At 39.1% G+C, this 20463-nt stretch overlaps 1 protein-coding gene across 4 annotated transcripts in view; it reads left to right on the forward strand.

Moving 5' to 3' along the window:
- The first annotated feature begins 1719 nt into the window (after positions 1-1719).
- cltcl1 (clathrin, heavy chain-like 1) overlaps positions 1720-20463 on the forward strand; it is a 145670-nt gene continuing 126926 nt past the window's right edge. For 3 of the 4 annotated variants that reach the window (XM_067414540.1, XM_067414541.1, XM_067414543.1), the window contains exon 1: positions 1720-2115. In XM_067414540.1, the coding sequence (XP_067270641.1) occupies positions 2074-2115 (42 nt within the window). In that variant the 5' untranslated portion in view covers positions 1720-2073. The remainder of the gene's footprint in view (positions 2116-20463) is intronic. The other variant, XM_067414542.1, reaches the window with a different exon arrangement.

Below are 20463 nucleotides of genomic sequence, written 5' to 3' on the forward strand. Positions count from 1 at the left end.
AACCCTAGAGCAAGTACACGTAAGAAACTTTCAATTGAATTGAATAATCATCATATTATAAAATAAAAATTTTAAATGAGTAAAAAAAAAAAAACATTTTGTTTGTGATTTAATCATTAAAAAGTTGAAATTTAAGTTTAAAGTTAAATGTTTTAAGCTAATTTCCCCCCTCTTAATCATATGAATATTTAAGGATTATTATTCAGTTTGATGGAATTTTGCTATTAATTAAAATTTGTAAAGGTTTTTTGAGTGTATTGAAGAGGCAAGGGTGTTAATATTAAAATAGGTTAAAATACTAAAAGGGTTAATCAATATTACTTGGTAATTAAATGTACATTTAGACATTAACAAGGACACCTGGTTAACACTTTCACTTAATTATATCAGCTGTCTTAACAAATTATATTTTCTCAGTAAAAAATTTCTCTACTTGTCAATTTAATATTTTTTAGTTTTATAAACCTTTAAAAGCGAAATAATTAAATAATAAATAATATAATAGACATATAAAAAAATAATAAAGCTGACAAGCCCACACAATTACTAAAAAAACTAAAATGTTAATTATAAATATTAATATAAATGTTAACAAATTATATTTTTTCAGTAAATATTTTATCTGCTTGCCAAATTAATATTTTACCGTTTTAGTTTAGGAACTTAAAAATAATACACATAAAATAGATTTTTAAAAAATAATTACTAAAACTAAAATAATAAATATAAAAATATTAATATAAATGTTAACAAACAATATTTTCTCAGTAAATATTTTATCTACTTGCCAAATTAATATTTTATAGCTTTATAAATAATAAACAATAAAATAGACATAAAAAAACAAATAAAGCTGACACAACCACACAATTACTAAAACAAAAATTGTGTTTTTATATATATATATATATATATATATATATATATATATATATATATATATATATATATATATATATATATATATATATATATATATATATATATATATATATGTAATAAATGTATGTATATGTATGTTAACCTATATTTTTGGGTAAATATTTTAGCTCCTTGCCAAATAAATAATTTATAGTTTTAGTTTAATTAAGGAGCTTAAATTGCTTAAAAGCTATTAAAAAAAATCAATAATAAAAATAAAATGGATAAAATTGTGATAAAATAAAAACAATTACTAAAAATAAATTGGTAAATATAAAAATATTAATATACATTTTAAATAATATTTTCTCAGTAATTATTTTATCCATAATAGTTTAAATATTTAAATGTGTAATAACTTTAATTTAATAAATATATAACATGTAATATAAAATAAAACTACTAAAGCTGACAAAAAAACACAAAATTACTACAACTGATATTTTATATTTGCCAAATTAATATTTTATAGTTTAAGTTACTTCAAATCTAAAAATTATTTAATAATAAATAATAATAAAATAGACATAACAAATGAATAAAGCTGACAAAACCATTACATTACTAAAAATAAAATTGTAAATAAAAGAAATAACACTTCTATAAATATTAAAATAAATGTTAACATACTATATAGATGAATGCTAGTGCTATATCAGTGTTGTAATGCCCTGTGCGGTGCTGTTGTCCCTGCTCTGAGTGTGTGAGTGAGTGTGCAGAAATAGACCCCAGTATTTTAGGGGGGGCGGGGGAGTTCCTGCTGTCACATGTTTGTCTCGAGCGGAGGGGTACACGAGACCCCCTCACAGTCCCCTCAGTCGCAAACTCCTGCTTTTCACAGCTATAAACCAAATCACTCAGCTCCTGTGAGTGTGTGTTTACAGCATCCGCGCCGCAGCGCTGGAGTGTCTCGCTCAGTCCGCTCGGATATATCACTGCGCGCGGGTCTACTTTCTCCCGCGGAGGAGTCCGGCGGAGCTCCGAGAAGTTGCCTGGAGTGAATCTGACCGGCTGAAGAAAGCGAGATTCCCGATCATTCGCGGAATATCCGAGTCTAACGGGACACACAACTCGGAGGAACAGAACACACACACAACTCTTCATCTGCGCCTCCTCCTCCTCTTCGTCCTCCTCTCCTCTCACTGCTGGAGAATGGCGCAGATTTTACCCATCCGCTTTCAGGAGCATCTGCAGGTAAAAAAACGCACAAACACACACACACACAACATTCATAGGTTTCCTCAAACTGTAAACACGCAACTGTGTAACCGCGGCCTCGCCCGCGCGCGGCTCTCGTGCACACGCACAAGTCACATACTTGATACATATGTGACAGTTTAAAGAATGCCCATCGCCTAACGTTTAAAAAAAGAACGATGGCAAACTGACCGTTACATTGTGACATCGGCGTGTTAGAATTTTAGAATGACATTTGAATGGGAACAGTGACATCATGGAATGTTTTGTTTTTCTTTGCACAGATGAAATGATACATTATTTGCACTTGCCCAACATTTAAAATAATTACGTCACATGTAAGTTTAGTTACACTTTAGATTAGGGTCCAATTCTCACTATTAACTACGATTTTTCCTTAGTTAACTGCTAATTGCTGCTTATTAATAGTTAGAAAGCTAGTTATGATGGTAGGATTATGCATGTAGAATATGACATGTGTTTTATAAGTACTAATAAACAGCCAATATCATAGTAAAATTACCAGTTACCAGTTTTAATAAACTCCTAATTAATGCTTATTAATAGTTAGAAAGCTATGATTAGATATCGGTAGGATTATAGAAGTAGAATATGAGAATAGTACTAATAAACAGCCAATATCATAGTAATATTACCAGTTTTAATAAACTCCTAATTAGTGCTTATTAATAGTCAGTAAGGCAGTTGTTACGTTTAGCTATTGGGTGATTTAAGGGATATGATCATGCAGTGCTTTATAAGTGCTAATAAACAGCCAATATCATAGTAATATGCATGCTAATGAGCAACTACTCAATAGTGAGAATAACCATAAATGAAACTAAAGTGTTACCAGTTTTGTTTTATTAAATATAGAAAGTTTAGATTAAAAATGGACATTACTTTGAAAGTTTTCCCCATTTGCTGACCCTTCTACCTCAGTGTTTTTAAGTGTTATTACATGTGATATTACACTCATCATTACACACTAATTACACTGGGTTTAGATGAAGTACATCACATTGAAAGTACAAAACTGCTTGACATTTTATGCCAGCACATATAAATTGCCACAGTGACAAAGTCCTTGCATGCCATGCAAAATAGTATCTTACTGTAGTGAAGCAATACATCGAGATGGACCGATGATTTGGCCATTAATCGGCCGATAAAAGCAATTATTATTGATTGTTTAAAAACATCGGATGATCAGGACTGATGGTATCCTGTCAATGAAAAGGGTGTGGAAAAATGTGTCCGTCTGCAACTCGTACTGTGTGTGTGAAGAAAAAGTTGAATTTAGGGCAAGATAACATGACAATAGTGCATTAAAGGCGTCATAAACTATATATACTGTTGTCTGAACTTATGATGTTCTCAAGGTTTTTACATTCAAAAACAACATAAGAAGTAATCAAACAGACGAGCTACTGGAGCTCAAACTGCTCCAGAAGTTAATGCTGGTTCTGATAGAAAGCTGTCAGAATACACAGAGCATCTCAGTTTGTTGCGTATGGGGCGGCATAGCCGCAGACCAGTCAGGGTGACCATGCTGACCGCTGACCCCGCCGAAAGCACCAACAGTGGCACGTGAGAATCAGAACTGGACCACGGAGCAATGGAAGAAGGTGGCCTGGTCTGAGGAATCACGTTTTCTTTTATTCACGTGGATGGCCAGCTGTGTGTGTGTGGCTTACCTGGGGAACACATGGCCCCAGGATGCACTATGGGAAGAAGGCGAGCCGGCGGAGGCAGTGTGATGCTTTGGACAATGTTCTGCGCAGAAAAACTGCCATCCATGTGGATGTTACTTAAATTTAGTATTGGTGCATCTCTATATTAGCCTGACGTGGTCATACTCAGCTCTAGTCAGAATATGAGTCTGATGCTCATTGGGCTGTGATTATGGAGCCTGTTTCAACCCAACCAGGAAAGACCTCGATTGGACAGACCGACAACCAATCAGAGCAACAGAGCGACGAATAACGTTAGTTGTCAAATGTCAACAGAGCTCAACTGCACTGTGTTGCCAAGTCCACGTTTTTTCCGCGGGTTGTTTTCTATGTCCGCGGGTTGAAGCGACTATAATGTGATATATAGACCCATGAGTGTGAATTTTAGCAGCAACCTTGCCAAAATAACACACATTTTACCCCCAAACGCCATTTTTTCCCGGAGAACCCCCCGAGAAGCTATTGTTTAGAGCTAGTAGTTGGCGGGTTTTGTTGTAAAAACTTGGCAACCCTGTCTGCACGCGTGCTGGAATAAACGATCTTAGCCGGTGTTGTAAAAAAATAAAAGATTTTAATGATACACAGAGTACTTACCCAACATGATCATCATTTCTGAGAGAAATTGTGAAGGTGATGCAGATACGAACAAGCTCTCCGTTTAGGATTTGAACAAATATAACCCAAGCCCCTTTGATGACGTGATGATTACGCTACTGTTGATCATCTGTCCGTCATCGTCTAAAGCCCGCCCTGATGATCTCATTGGTAAGATAATTACTCCTCTATGGATCAAGGCCAGACCGAACCGCCCGACCTAAACATTTTGTGGGCGGGGCTAAGTTCGGCTGGCATCCAGGCTATCTCTATATTAGGATGACACTTCAATGCAATGTTTTTTATAAAGGACATAGTTGTTTATATAATTTCACAGTTTCTGAAAGTTGTTGTTGTAACCTATTTGTCGGTTGTTGTCACTATTGAATCCGACTATTACATTTTCCCAGCAGATTCGATTGAGACGTATTGATACCATCTGTGTCTCTTTCCTTCATACTGCATTAGTCAGATGAACTGGGACCATGGTTTGCACCGTCAGTAACTCACAGATGGAGCGTTCAGCACAGTGCTGTCATGTGTGGTTCAAAACACACTTCAGAAAGGACCGTAATATGGGACAGTGTGTTTGCAAATGCTAAAGTGTATTGTGTTGTGCAGATCGGGGCTAAAAGTCGTGTAGTGTATTCCAACCTTAAAGGGATAGTTCACCCAAAAATGAAAATGTGATGTTGATCTGCTGACCCCCAGTGAGTCCAACATGTAGGTGTGTCTGTTTCTTCAGGAGAACACAAATGAAGATTTTTAACTCAACCGTTGCTGTGTGCCGGTCATATAATGGGGTGAATGGGTAACAACTCTATGAGAGAAAAAATCATGCTTAGGCATCGTGCACAAAAACCCTGCTGTGCCTGACGACACATTGATATCTTAAGACACGAACCGATTGGTTTCTGTGAGAAACACAACAGTATTTGTTATTTTTTTTTACCTCATATCCCGACGAGTCTCATCTAGTTTTCCCATCGGCTGTAACTTCCGTCTGATGAGGTCAAATTGCCGCGATCATAGATGTATATTATGTAGATGCCTCATTTGACAGATCCGCGCAGGCACTAATGAGGAATATATATCTATGATCGCCCCAGTTTGACCTCATCAGACGGAAGTTACAGCCTATGGGAAAACTAGATGAGACTCGTCGGGATATGAGGTAAAAAAAATTACAAATACTGTTGTGTTTCTCACAGAAACCGATCGGTTCGTGTCTGAAGACATCAATGTGTCGTCAGGAGCAGCAGGGTTTTTGTGCACGTTGTCTAAGCATGTTTTTTTGTTTGTTTGTTTTCCTCTCATAGAGTTGTTACTAGGGCTGTGTGATATTGAACAAACATGCAATATGCTATATCTTGTTAAATAATGCGATTTGCGATATTCAATACGATATTGCTATTAGTGTGTAAAATCCATTTAAATTATATAAAAACAATTATTTAAAAACTGAGAATGTTTCACATTCTCTCTGGGAAAAAAAAAATCGCTGCAACTTTTGAAAGTGACCAGCAGTTTTTTAGCAAACATTTATGTCACAAATCGCTCACGTTTCGATGTGTGTGTGTGTGTCAAACTCCCAAGTTGTTTATTTTTCACAAATTATTGTGTTTAAAAACTTTTTAATGTCAAGCTAGTCATATTAGTATCAGTCGTGGGGCCAGTCTATTCTCTGCTATGCGTCGACCTAAAACATACAGTTTTAACAATATTGAAGTGGCCTTTTAAAATCATTCGTATATTGCGTGCCATTGCGATATGTACATTTGCGATATTTCGGTAATTGGGATATATTGCACAGCCCTAGTTGTTACCCATTCACATCATTATATGACCGGCACACAGCAACGGTTGAGTTAAAAATCTTCATTTGTGTTCTCCTGAAGAAACAAACACACCTACATGTTGGACTCACTGGGGGTCAGCAGATAAACATCACATTTTCCTTTTTGGGTGAACTAACCCTTTAAGCCTAGTATCATCCGCCTTCACTCTTTCTTCTCATCTCCTGCGTTTAAATGTGTGTTTTCTGTGGTGGGATCATTGGAGGCAATCAGACGGTGTTATTAGTGTGTTCATACAGCCGAGGGCCTCGCACTAATGAAGTTTCATTCTACACGCCTTTGAGAATATTCTCTGTGACGGAGACGTGTGAGCGTCTCTCGGATCGTCCCAGCTTCACCTTTCCACAGGCTGTGTTTTCTTTGCCGTTCACAGAATGCCGTGGAATCCTCCGAGCACATCTGGAATGCGCTCTCCAGCCGATTGAATCCAGATGCTGCAGACTCATTTAGATGTACGGCTGATTTACTGGGATTTGAGATTATATTTTGTTGTAATATGTGGAATTTTATAGCGTGTCTCTTGAGAGCCTCTCTCTCTCTCTCTCTCTCTCTCTCTCTCTCTCTCTCTCTCTCTCTCTCTCTCTCTCTCTCTCTCTCTCTCTCTCTCTCTCTCTCACTCTCTCACTCTCTCTCGTCTCATTCCGTTGTCGGACGCCCAGCCGGTGCAGTTTGGTGAAAGAATGCCAAGAATCTGCAGCCGGCAGGACTTTAGGCCTCTCGCAGTTCGGTTTTATGTCTTGAATGTGTGTTTGAGTTCATTCAGTGCTGATTGCATTGTTGCAGTTTGATCCTGATTCCTGAATGGGAATGCGTTTATGTGTGTGCAAGAGTGAGTGAAAAATAGGACGCAGATGACATGGGTATGACACGAGTATTACAGGAGAGGGTGAAATATGAGGACATTACCCATGTCCCCACTTTTCAAGAGGCTTATATCATACAGGAGGAGTTTTTTTAGAAAGTAAAAATGCAGAATGTTTCCTGTGATGGGTAGGATGTGTGTGTGATGGCTAAATTTATGGGCAGGGGCAGTGTAGGGGCATAGAAAATACAGTTTTGATGTATAAAAACCATTATGCCTATTGAATGTCCCCACATTTCACAAAAGCAAATGTGTGAGTGTGTTTGAGTAAGTGAAAGTTTGTGTCGCTTGTTTGTTTGTGTGAGTGTACTGGTGTGCGCGTGTGAGTGTGTGTTTGTTTGTGTGTGTGAATGTGTTAGTGTGTGTCACTGTGTGAGTGTGTGTGTGCACACGCTTATAAATAGACACGCAGTAGATTCAGCTCATGTCTTATAAATAATATTAAACTGAAAAACAACAGACAGATATAAATGCATCCAGCTTCTCTAGTCACTATTTTATCTAAAAGACTTCTTACCGTATGTTGTCCTGCTCATGTTTGAACTCTTATGGTGTTATTTTTGCAGTGTCATTTTTCTCTGTCTTCTGATTGGCTGCTGATGTAAAGCTGTAACCCAATAGAGATTCAGATAATGAAGTTATGAGCAGGAAGAGGAAACATGTTTATCACCAGCACAAACTGACAGACACAGAGGACTCGTTTTATGACACAAACTATAGTCTAGCAGTAATCTAAATGTCTATAGCTTGTATGATTGTGTTATGAGCAGAAAATGAATGAAATAGACTGTCCTGTCTATCAGTCGATTCTTGATAAACAATATATACAAGAAAAAGAAAGTACACCTTCTTTGAATTGTATGGTTTCATCTGAGAATGTCAGATCAATCCATGTGCTTTTTTCCTGCTTAGTCATTCGTGGTTCGCATCCGATCTGTGCCACATGGGAGGAAAACATCGGAATTGGGTCACTTGAACCATGTAATGTAAATGCAGTCATTGCTGATGTCTTTCCTCCTTGGCATACACACACACACACACACACACACACACACACACACACACACACACACACACACACACACACACACACACACACACACACACACACACACACACACACACACACACACACACACACACACACACACACATACCCTCACCTGAAGTCTCCAGACCAGCAAACTCAATCAATTAAAGGTGGGGTAAGTGATATCTGGTAACCGTTGTTGATATTTCAAATCACCAAAACAAACACGCCCCTACACCCAAAAGGGTCTCGCCCCTATTTTGATAGCTCCGCCCCACACATACGTAACCCCAGGCAACAACTATGGCGGAATCTGTGTGTAACTAATCCAGGTCGAATATTCAATGAAAAAGTCATCCCTTCATCACAAAACACAAACCGTTCTCATGAACAACTCGATAGAACACGAGGCGACAGTCCAACTTACGACATATATTACAATTATGACCAGATTAGAGTTATAGCGATCACAAAACACAAACAGTTCTCATGAACAACTCGATAACGTTAGTATACAATCTCAATAGTCCCAGCTAACAACATATTACAATTATGACCGGATGGGTTATATAGATGAAAAAAGGAAACAAACATATATTAGGAGTGTAGTATCTTACCTGTCTGACATATTTTGTGAGCTGACGCTTGAAACCTAGAAACACTGAGGAGATTTAGACGCTCCATATGGTGTGTAAAATGAACTGGTCTTTATCATCGCTGAAGTGAGCGACAAAACGATCGCAAATGGACAAACAAGCGAACATGACACACGAGCATATTCAAGCAAAAGCCAGCATATATAAGTTCTTTCTTGGCTAATGTCCGTCCTGTGTGACTTGTGTGTTTTGAATAATGACGTGCACTGAGCCTCTCGTCTCACTAAAGACACGCCCCTTACCTGCTGATTGGCTACAAGTTTGTTATTCTACTCGGCCCGAGTCCTTTTTCTAAAACAGTTTTGAAATAACACTTAACCCACCTTTAATCAAAGTCATTTGATACTTGCCCTCTTAAAGTGGACCTATAATGCAAAATGTACTTTTACTCATTTACACATTGTTTACATTTGAACAATGTGCGTACGCAGTGTGTACACAACCACCCTATAATGCTAAAAATAAATCCACTCTTCTTTTTTTAATCCCTATAAACTATAAGCAGCGTCTCCAAACAAGCTGTCAAATGCTTAGGCCCCGCCCACGTTTGCTGACAGACTCCGCCCTATTAGCTTAGCCCCGCCCACACTGAGCTGCACACAGTCCGCCATGTTTATCTCCTCGCCAGAGCATTCAAGTCAGAAATGTGTTCTTATTAAAGCTACTAAAGTTATTCAGTCGAGAGCAGTGAGGGATTTTCTGTTTGTCATATTAACAGCAGATATAGCAGTAGGTGCTGTATATTACGCTGATGTCACTTTAATAATCAGATCTAATACACACATGCCTTTTCTTTACGTTCACAGACATAATCATCTGTGTTTATGTGAACTGTGTGTGTTTTTGACATAACCTTTTGTGTGTCAATAAGACTTGAAAGAGAGCTCTCTGGATGCTCCGTCTGACACACAGCTTTCTGTGTGTGTGCTTTGGGTGTGTGTGTGTGCGCTCAGAAAACCATATATCAGAAATGTACACATGCAGATCATAAACTCTGATGATGATAAACTGAACGTCACGTGACCATGATAGAGATGATCATCAAAACCAAACACATTTTTTAGTTTTTGGCAGCGCATCAGAAGCATGAGCTGTACAGGCTCCCCCCTCTTCTGGGTAGGGGGAGGAGTAATCGCTCATTTGCATTTAAAGATATAAGCGCAAAATAGCATGCTTTCCTTCCACTCAAAAATGGGCATTTACAACATGTTATAATAAATGATCTGTGGGGTATTTTGAGCTGAAACTTCACAGACACATTCTGGAGACGCCTCAGACTTATATCTTTTAAAAAGAGGCATATTTGGTCCCCTTTAATTCCTATGGAAGCTGAAAAGGGTGTACTTAGTTTATCACACATGGCTTCTTCATTGGTGTTTGTCAAATAAAAATGTTGTAATTAGGGATGGCGAAAACTAAACATTTCTTGACCGACCACTGAGCCTCATTAGCCGGTTGAAACCGGTTAACCGATTAGTTTTAAATATGCTGCGCTATTTGAAATAACAGCCGCGAGCCGCGCCTGCAGTTTCGCAACTCTGTCGCATCTCTCTATGATCTCTCTGCCTCCCGCTCTCACACACACACACACACACTTTCCCGGCGCCGCCGCCTCCCTTCCACTCACGTCACGCTTTTTAAATCCCCTACAGCGCGAAACATCCCGCAAACGCGACGCCGAGAACTTGTTTGTAATCGGAGGACAAAAGGCTCCTTAGTTTCGAAATGGTTCGGGTACAAGGTGATCGGGTTGAAAATAAAGGCATTTGTCCAGCGTTAGAAGCTCATTTGAAACATTGCTGCGGCTCATTTAAGAAAATGACAGCTCAGAAGAGACGCCGCTTTAGTTCGAGGTAGTGCTGACAATAATAAAGAAAGATGATGATCAACACCTTATGTGTTTCCACTGAAATGTAGATGTAATATATTTCCAAATGTAAGCCCATCTTATGTGGAATGACGCGTCATACTGTCGTCTGCCCTGGCTCTAACCTCGAGTGTTTTAGCCTGTTTACTTTTTGCAAACCTTGTGAGCGCTCAAACAAGATTTTGGAATGAGACGGCTAACTGTAGTAGCGTTTAGTCCACTGTCTATAATAGCCTAATTTAGAGATCACTTTTTTTTTTTAAACGACAACCGACACAACTTTGATCGGTTAACGTTGATACGGTCAACCATCGGTCAAACAGTCATCGGTTAACATCCCTAGTTGTAATATGTTCATCTGAGGTTGTATTTCATTTTAAGACCTTCTAAGGACCAGATGATCTTTTATATTATGTCCTGATATGTAAACGCATAGAATTCAAAGAGGGTGTACTTTTTTTTACGTGACTGCATTTTTTTAATCAAATGTTTTGCTGATCAAATGTTTCATTTTGCATAAAAATATTTGCCAAGTCTATGAATGTAAATGTCTTGCCATGACAGATCAGCAAGCGGAAGAGACAGAGAGAGTGTGCTTCGTCTCATTCTGCTTTGAATGCTAGGAGATGAATGATGGAAGGTCAGAAGCATCATCGTAGACGAGCCCATCAGGAAATGAGTTTAAATCCTCATTAAGATCCTTTTGTGTGTGTGTGTGTGTGTGTGTGTGTGTGTGTGTGTGTGTGTGTGTGTGTGTGTGTGTGTGTGTGTGTGTGTTTGTGTGTGTAGACATCTGGATCTTTCTGCCTCACTACAGCTGAGAGTCCTGTGGGACTTTATTAAGGACATCTCATAAATGCATTGCTTTTCATACAAAGCTAATGTTATATACAACAGCATAACCCTAAAGCTTCACTTAAACATTAGATTTAAAGCCTGATTAAGGCTAGATTTAAAGTTGCTGTCCATGTAGTAACGTCACGAGTTTAGAAAAACGAGCACACTGGATCAATGTAGTCTTAAAACATTAGCTTTTAAGGGTTTTAGCTTTAGATTACAATAATAAACTAGATGAGTGCAGTTTGATGACTCTGAAGTTGGCTTGAGAAAGCCAGACCAGAATGTTTGAAAAAGTTTTAAAAGCTTGAAGTTTATAGGTTTTACATTTGATGTTTAAAGTTAGAATGTTTAAGGCAGTAAAGTCTATCAGAAAAACAGATATTTTTAACATGTTGCTAGCATGAATTAACATGTAAGCGTTATGTAGCATTTTGATAACATGTTTTATAATGGATTAGCATATTGCTAGCCTGTCTTAACATTTCGTTAACGTGAATTATCCGAGGGTCAGTACATTCACAGACCCAGCAAACGCACAAGCCTTCTTCAGTGCTCTTTTTCGTGAGCATTTGAGCGTGTGGTTAAAACTAAGCTCAGGATCGCGATGCATTCTGAAAATCACGGAATCAAGTGATTCATCGATTTATTGTCCCAAACATTGGTTGTTAGCTTTAATTAGCATGTTGTTAGCATGTTTTAAAGGGTTACTTCACCGCTTTTTTATATTAAACTATTTTATTCCCTTAACTAAAACCAGTTGACACACACCTCTCTCGTCTCAGTGCGTGCACTTAATCTCTGTGACGCGCGGTGATGATCTGATAGCATTTAGCTTAGCCCACTAAGCCCAGTTCATTCACTATGGTACCAAACAGAGATCAAGTTAGAAGTACCAAACACCTCCACGGTTTCCCTATTTAAATACAGTTACACAAATAGTTGAACGATCAAGTATGGTGACAAAATAAAACGTGGCGCGTTTCTAATCGGATTAAAAAGGAGAACTATAATGTATGGCGGATTAGCACTTCTGAGAGTACTTCGGCTCGGCGCAGTAAAAAGTCCCGGCCGAAACATCTTCCCTCACATCTCCCTATTGACAGAAATGAGAGAGTGAGGGGGAGGTGTGAGGGAAGATGTTTCGGCCGGGACTTTTTACTGCACCGAGCCGAAGTACTCTCAGAAGGGCTAATCCGCCATACATTATAGTTCTCCTTTTTAATCCGATTAGAGAAGTACCACGTTTTATTTTGTCACCATACTTGATCGTTCAACTATTGGTGTAACTGTATTTAAATAGGGGAAACGTGGAGGTGTTTGGTACTTCTAACTTGATCTCTGTTTGGTACCATAGTGAATGAACTGGGCTTAGGAAGCTAAGCTAAATGCTATCAGATCATCACCGCGCGTCAGAGAGATTAAGTGACGAGAGAGGGATGTATCAACTCGTTTAAGTTAAGGGAATAACATAGTTTAATATGAAAAGGCAGTGAAGTATCCCTTTAACGTGCTGTTAACATAAATTAACTTGTCCTAAGCATTGAATTAACATTTTGCTAGCATGTTGTTAGCATTAATTAGCATGTTTTGCAAGCATTAATTAGCATGTTTGCTAGTATGTTTCTGTTACGTTTTAACACGTTAGAATGATTTAACATGTTTGTTAACATGTTGGCTTAATCAGCATGTGGCTAGCTTGTTTTAACACATTGCTAACATGTTTTAACACGGTGCTAACATGTTATATCATCTTTGCTAGCTTTATTAACACTTTGCTAGCATGATTTAACATGTTTTTTTTTACAATGTTTTAGCATATTGTCCTAGGATAGTCATTAAGCTTAAATACATTATAAGTCTTATTGTACAACAGTTTTGACCCCCTCAATGAAAGTCTGAGCCGGGTTTGCTAGTTCTAGCTTGAGAACTCTAGGAGGAGAGACTGTGTATATTTTTACTAATAATAATAAGCTTAAATGGTAGATCAGGGAGTTGTCTTTCTCAACTCAGTGACCAGTATCTATAGGTGTGTATGTGTATGTGTATGTGTGTGTGAGTGAGTGTGTAACCGTTTTATTTCGTGAGTCTGAAGCTCCAGACAGATGGTATAGTACGGACGGCTTCATTCAAATGAGTGTTTTCGTAACGCTTCTAAAGCTCCTTGTTTCCCGATACTCATCAGATCAGGTGTGTTTAGGTTGAATCTGAAACAGACAGATATTTACATGTTTAAAGTGCACTTTACTTGGAAGTATGCTTTGGCCTGTACGTAAACAAATGATGTGTAATCAAAAATGTCTTTGCGGTGAAAAATAAAACCCTTGAACAACTTTTTTTAGTTAAAGGGGGGGTAAAACACTCAGTTTCAGTCAATCTCATGTCAATCTTGAGTACCTATAGAGTAGTATTGCATCCTTCATATCTCCGAAAAGTCTTTAGTTTTATCATATTTATAAAAGAAATATGGGCTGTACCGAGTCTTTCCGGAAAAAACCGAGCGCCTGGAGGCGTATCATGTGGGCGGAGCTAAAGAATGACAAGCGCGCAAAGCGGTGACGTCCTCAAGCGTGGAGAAACCCATCTATCTCAGCTAATAGATATGATCCAGAATCTAATCTGAGGGAGAAATAAATTGAACAGGAGAAACGGCAACAGCAGGACGTCCGTCTCTGTGGTATGTAAGTTACTGTATTTAATGGCCTCTCCACATTTCTGTGTGTTTACTCGCAGTGTATGAGGACATGATTCGGTTTATGGACTATTGTATGCGACTAGACCTTAGAAGTAGCAAGCAAAACGGTTTTGCACGTCAGAATACTGTAACGTTATACAGAGAACAACAATGGAGTAACCGTTAGCGCATTTGAATGACGAAGCACGCGATCGTGTCGTTTACTGATGTTTACTCACGCGACGGTAGCCAATAGCAGAGACATTTGAAGCAGTTTAAGTTAACTCACCGTCGAAGCTTTATCGCTGGGACCGCTCCGTCAGAAACACACTTCTTTGGTATGATTTGGTAAAGTCCTGTGACAGCAGTGGCGTGTAAATCCATTTTGAGACGCAACTGAAACGATGTTGTCAAGCTTCCCGTCATTTCTGCGTTCAAATCGGTTCAAATGCAGCGCTGCCTTCCCGGAATGCTGTGCTGAAGAGTTGAAGTCGCTCGACGTCACCCATAGGAATAAAGTGGAGCGCGGCGCGACATAAGTGTTCACGGACGACTGGATCTGCAGCTGAGAGAGTGTGTTTATGGGCGTGCATTTCCTCTCTCGCTCGACGTCACCCATAGGAATAAAGTGGAGCGCGGCGCCGTTCACGGACTGGATCTGCAGCTGAGAGACTGTTTACAGCGTGCTCTAGTCACGCGCACGCGCGCGCGCACCCTACCTGGAGAAGAGCCCGTACGGCCCATACAAGGACCTTCCGATCTATTAAAGGGGGGGTGAAATGCTGTTTCATGCATACTGATCTTTTTACACTGTTAAAGACTTGGAATCCCATACTAAACATAGACAAAGTTTCAAAAGTTAAGGTGGACGTTTGATGGGAGTATTTCTTTGTCAAAAATACTACTTCCGGTTAGTCATAAGTTTCGGCAAGTTTTTTGAGATCATGCGTCCCCATTGACGTTAGTGGGGGCGGAATTTCCTTGTATGGGCCTTACGGACAATTCTACCGGAAGCGCGTGAGAGAGAGCGAGGGAGAGAGCGAAAGCAACAGCCTGCGCGTGAGAGAGAGCGAGGGAGAGAGCGAAAGCAACAGCCTACGCCCATCAAAGCGGGGCTTGTAGGATGTTGGACAGGTGACAATTACACATAGCACATAACAATGTCACCAAAAAAGTGGGTTTTTGGTTGCCAGACCAAGACAGTCCTGCACAGATTCGCCAAAAACCCCGCGTTAAGGCAACAGTGGATGTAATTTGCTTTTCCGGATCAGCAACTGAGTTGCGCGAATGTTTATATCTGTTCGCTGTTTCATAAACAAGGCCCAGCTCGACGCCGAATTTTCCCAATCGCCTAATGCTGAAGGATGGAGCAGTCCCAACGTTAGAAGGGTGAGTGAGACTGCTTTTAGTCACCTTACTGTCTACACAAACCACGCGTAAACACACAAACACACGTGCACAACTGCACTTCCCACATGTACACCTTCAAAGACAAAAATACGACGATATAATTCAAGTATAAATATGTAAATAACACAAGCCGCTAAGCATATTATATAGTTAGTGTATAACTTGTAACTTACCACATATAGACGTCCTGCTCTAGTCGTTTTTGCTGCTGCTCCTGTTCAACTGCAGCCTCTGGGTCTGATTCCGGATCATAGATGTATGGCTGTATCCGATTAAAAGCCATATTTTTATTTTGAATAAAGTTTTTTTCCGCTGTTAGGGATGCACTCGACTCAACACACAGCGCGCTGCTGCACACGTCATTATTTAGCTCCGCTCACACGACACGCCCCCACCCGCTCGGCTTTTTTCGGAAAGACTCGGAACAGCGCATCTTTCTTATATAATTATTAAAAAAATAAAAACTTTTCGGAGATATGCAGGATGCAATGCTACTCTATAGGTACTCAAGATTGACATGACACTGACTGAAACTGAGTGTTTCACCCCCCCTTTAACGTCAAGCCGACCCATACTCGAAAAAAACTCGCCGAAACTTGTGAGAAACCGGAAGTAGTATTTTTGACACAGAAATACTCCATCAAACGTCCAACATTAGTTTTTGAAACTTTGTCTATGTTTAGGATGGGAATCCAAGTCTTTAACAGTGTAAAAAGCTCAGTATGCATGAAACAGCATTTCACCCCCCCTTTAATGATCTGCAAGACTGGGGCTTTATTAGTGCTGTTCATTGATTCAAGTAAATGTTGTGACATTTGGGTAGAAAGTTTTTTAATTCTATAACATATGGGGCCCTATTTTAACGATCTGAAACGCAAGTGTCAAAGCGCGAAGCGCAAGTAACTTTGTGGGCGGGTCTCGGCGCTGTTGCTATTTTCCCGGTGGGATAAATGGCTCTTGCACCCGGCGCAAATCTAAAATGGGTTGGTCTGAAGTAGCTTCATTATTCATAGGTGTGGTTCGGGCGTACCGTGAATAAACCAATCAGAGCGTCATCCAACATTCCCTTTAAAAGCAGCTGCGCAAGTTCCATTATGCATTGCTATTATTATGGCGTATTTACCAGGCGCACGCCAGGAGCGGTTCACAGCCGAGGAGACTGATGTTCTTGTAAGAGCAGTGAAAGACAGAGAAGTTGTGTTGTATGGGGATGGGAGAAACCCACACAAAATAGCGTTGGTTAAACAAGTTTTTCAGTCGATTTTTTTTTTTTTTTCCTGGTTCTTGACGGACAAACCAATTTGTCAGATGTCCTTATATTCATATATTTCTTGCCACTATTGGGCAAACAGGTCTGATCCTTAATTACTACAATTAGCCTGAATAATTTGTAAGCTAGATTTATGCCTATTTTTTCACATCTTCGTGGCACACCACAATGGTATCCGTCATCTCATGTGTTAATATTTTTTTTAGTGTAACAATTTATGATTTGCAAAAATAACTGTTTCATCTGTGTAGATTACATGAGCAAAGTGTATGCGCGTTGTGCACGCTATACATTATGGTCAAGCATGTGCCTTTACAATAGTACATAATGAGCAACCCGCCACTGACTTTAGACCAGGTTTTTTCTGGTCAGTGGCGCAATTGTTTAATGGAACAGCAAAATAGCACCAGGCATTGTTTGCGCCGGAACACGCCTCCTTTTTTGCGCTGAACCGCCCAGGGAGCGCAAGTTCATTCACTAGTTTAGCGACGTGCTTCTGTGGAGGGAAAAGCGCGCTTTGCGCGGGTGCAAAATAGGAATGACACATGCGGCGGTGTACAAAGTCAATTGCGCTGGGTGCAAGATATGGCCCATGGTATAAAAACTTAAGGTTGAACGGTGGCTACTGACGGCAGTTGAACGTTCCTTTTGGACGTTGTTTACGTATGTTGGCACTTCCAATGGCTCACTATCCACGCCCTCAGCATCAGGAGTTAAAGGAATAGTTCACCCAAAAAGGAGCCTGTGATGTTTATCTGCTGACCCCCAGGGCATCGAGATGTAGGTGTGTTTGTTTCTTCAGGAGAACACAAATGAAGATTTTTAACTCAACCGTTGCTCGTATAATGCATGTCAATGGGGTGTATTTCTATGAGAGAAAAAACACACAGACATACAAATCCATATTGAACCCTGTGGCTCGTGGAGACACATTGATGTCTTAAGACACGAAACGATCGTTTTCTGCCAGAAACCCAACAGTATTTGTGTTATTTTTTACTTCGTATCAGACGAATCTCATCTAGTATTCCCAGCGCCATTACTTCCATGGAATAAGGTCAAAATACCGGTGCGATCATAGATGTATATATAGTGCCTGAGCGGATTGGTCGAATGAGGCATCTACGTAAATATCCATAATCGCGCCAGTATTTTGAGCTTCTTCAGCGGTAGTAATGGCGTTGGGAATACTAGATGAGATTTGTCTGATATGAGGAAAAAAATAACACACATACTGTTGAGTTTTTGTACCTTAGGGTACCGCCCCAGTGACAGCACTGTACCTTTTTTTCTGACATTTATATAGTACTAATATATTTATGCAGTAGTTATAATCCATTTATTCACATTTTGGAATCAGCTAAAATCACAATCGCCAGGTCACACTTACAAAATAAAATTGGAAATCGGAAATGGCCAAGAAAAGTCCATCTCTACATTTAACATTTTTGAATCATGTTCATGTTCACATATTTTGGGGACAGATTTATACCCAGAAGCTAAACCTGCATGTTACAAAGTCAAAACTGCAAGATTTAAACAAGAAAGAAGTCAGATTTCGCTCTTTATATTGCACAATGTATTTCTCAGAAATTGCGACTTTAAATTCTCACAATAATTTCCAATTGTGAGTTTATATCACAATATTCTGAGAAAACAGAAATTTAGACAATAAATGTGTGAATGATCAGTTAATGTGACCCCATATTTCACTGGAAAAATTAGATTATGGTAATTTGTTAAAGATGTTTGAGTCTAATCATCAGTTTCAGAAACTAAATCAATTATACTTCTTTGAAAGAAAATCGGAATTCGCAAAAATCGCTCTCAGCAGGTCACACTTACAAAATAAAATCGGAAATCAGAAACGGCCAAGAAAAGTGCGATCGGTCCATCTCTACATTTAACATTTTTCGAATCATGTTCATGATTTTTTTTTTTTGGTGTGTGTTCACAAAGTGCCAAATCTTTTAGCTATTTTCGTATCATTCCGATGAAGTTAAAATGGTAAAATAAAACAAAAGGTAAAAAATTTCGGTCAAAAATGGGTTAAAAGGATCTTAGGATGCTATTCAGAAGAGAGACCCGAGACAGATCTAGAGATTTTGTGAAGTCAGTAAAGGTGTGTGTGTGTGTGTGTGTGTGTGTGTGTGTGTGTGTGTGTGTGTGTGTGTGTGTGTGTGTGTGTGTGTGTGTGTGAGTGTGAGAGTGAGTCAGTAATGCTGAGACAAGAAAAGGGAGGGAAGAGTTGTGGCTCCGTTTTCTCTGACTCAGAGTGAGTGTGTGTGTGTGTGTAGGCTGCTCTACAGTATCTCCAGGTCCTTGCGTAAGCAGTATGTTCCAGTAAGACAGACAGCAGGTTTGCGTTACGTGTTTCTCAGCACTGAATCATGTCAGACCCCAGAGAGAAAGACTTCTGACCCTGAAGAATGTGAGGGCTTCACCCGTCCGTGTTATCCAAACACTCGGGACTTTTCCTCGGCCTGGCACTCTTCAGAACATGTCTAATGTGCAATATATACGGTACACTCTAAAAAAATTGTTGCTATATAGCACTAAAACTGGTTCTTGGCTTATAATCATAGGGGAACCACTTTTGGTGCCAAATAGCACCATGTCTTTAAAGGTGCTCTATTGTACCTTTGTCAAATGGTGCTATGTAGAACCCATAAGAGGTGCCATATTGCATTTTATTTCTTCCTCAATAATGGTGCTAAACGGCAACAAAAGTAGTTCTTTGGTGTGTAAAGAACCTTTAAAGGGGCTTGAAAGGTTCTTTGTATGGCAGTGGTGCTATATAGCACCTTTATCACCCCAAAGAACCACTGAAGAACCACTGAAGAACCACTGAAGAACCACTGAAGAACCATACAGTGGCTTAACAGGTTCTGTATCAGTGCTATATAGCACCTCAGTCATCCCAAAGAACTGGTGAAGAACCGCTGAAGAACCACTGAATCACCAAGATTTGGTGCTATATAGCACTTAAAGTGGTTCCCCTATGATTACAAGCCAAAGAAACACTTTTAGTAATATATAGCACTGTTTTTTGAGTGTAGGGCTAGGCAATATCTAAAAAAAAAATTATATCTCGATGTTGTCAAAAATTGTACGATATTTTGTATACATCTCGATATGTTTGCAAGTGCTTTTAGATAATAATAAAAAAAAAAGATTTTCTTTTGCCCCCATTAAAACAACAAAACGATTTAGACAGAACTAAATTAAATACAAAATGCTTAGGCTTACTGAACCAGTTGGGATGACCAAAATCTTATTTCATGATATGAGTAATTTAAACATTTTTTAAATGCACTTTTCTAAATACAAAATAGATTTTTAATTTTATCTCTGTTTTTAAAAATATGCAAAACATGCATATGTACGGAGCCCTGCACATGACACAAGGAATAAAAGGTAAACAGTGGTCGTGGTCACGTTTTACTATTTCGTTCCCTCGATTTATAAATCGTGCACATGTTTTACTATTTCGATCCCTCGATTTATAAATCGTGCACATGTTTTACTATTTCGATCCCTTGATTTATAAATTGTG

The sequence above is a fragment of the Pseudorasbora parva genome, chromosome 13, assembly GCF_024679245.1.
Source record: "Pseudorasbora parva isolate DD20220531a chromosome 13, ASM2467924v1, whole genome shotgun sequence".
Lineage (NCBI taxonomy): Eukaryota > Metazoa > Chordata > Actinopteri > Cypriniformes > Gobionidae > Pseudorasbora > Pseudorasbora parva.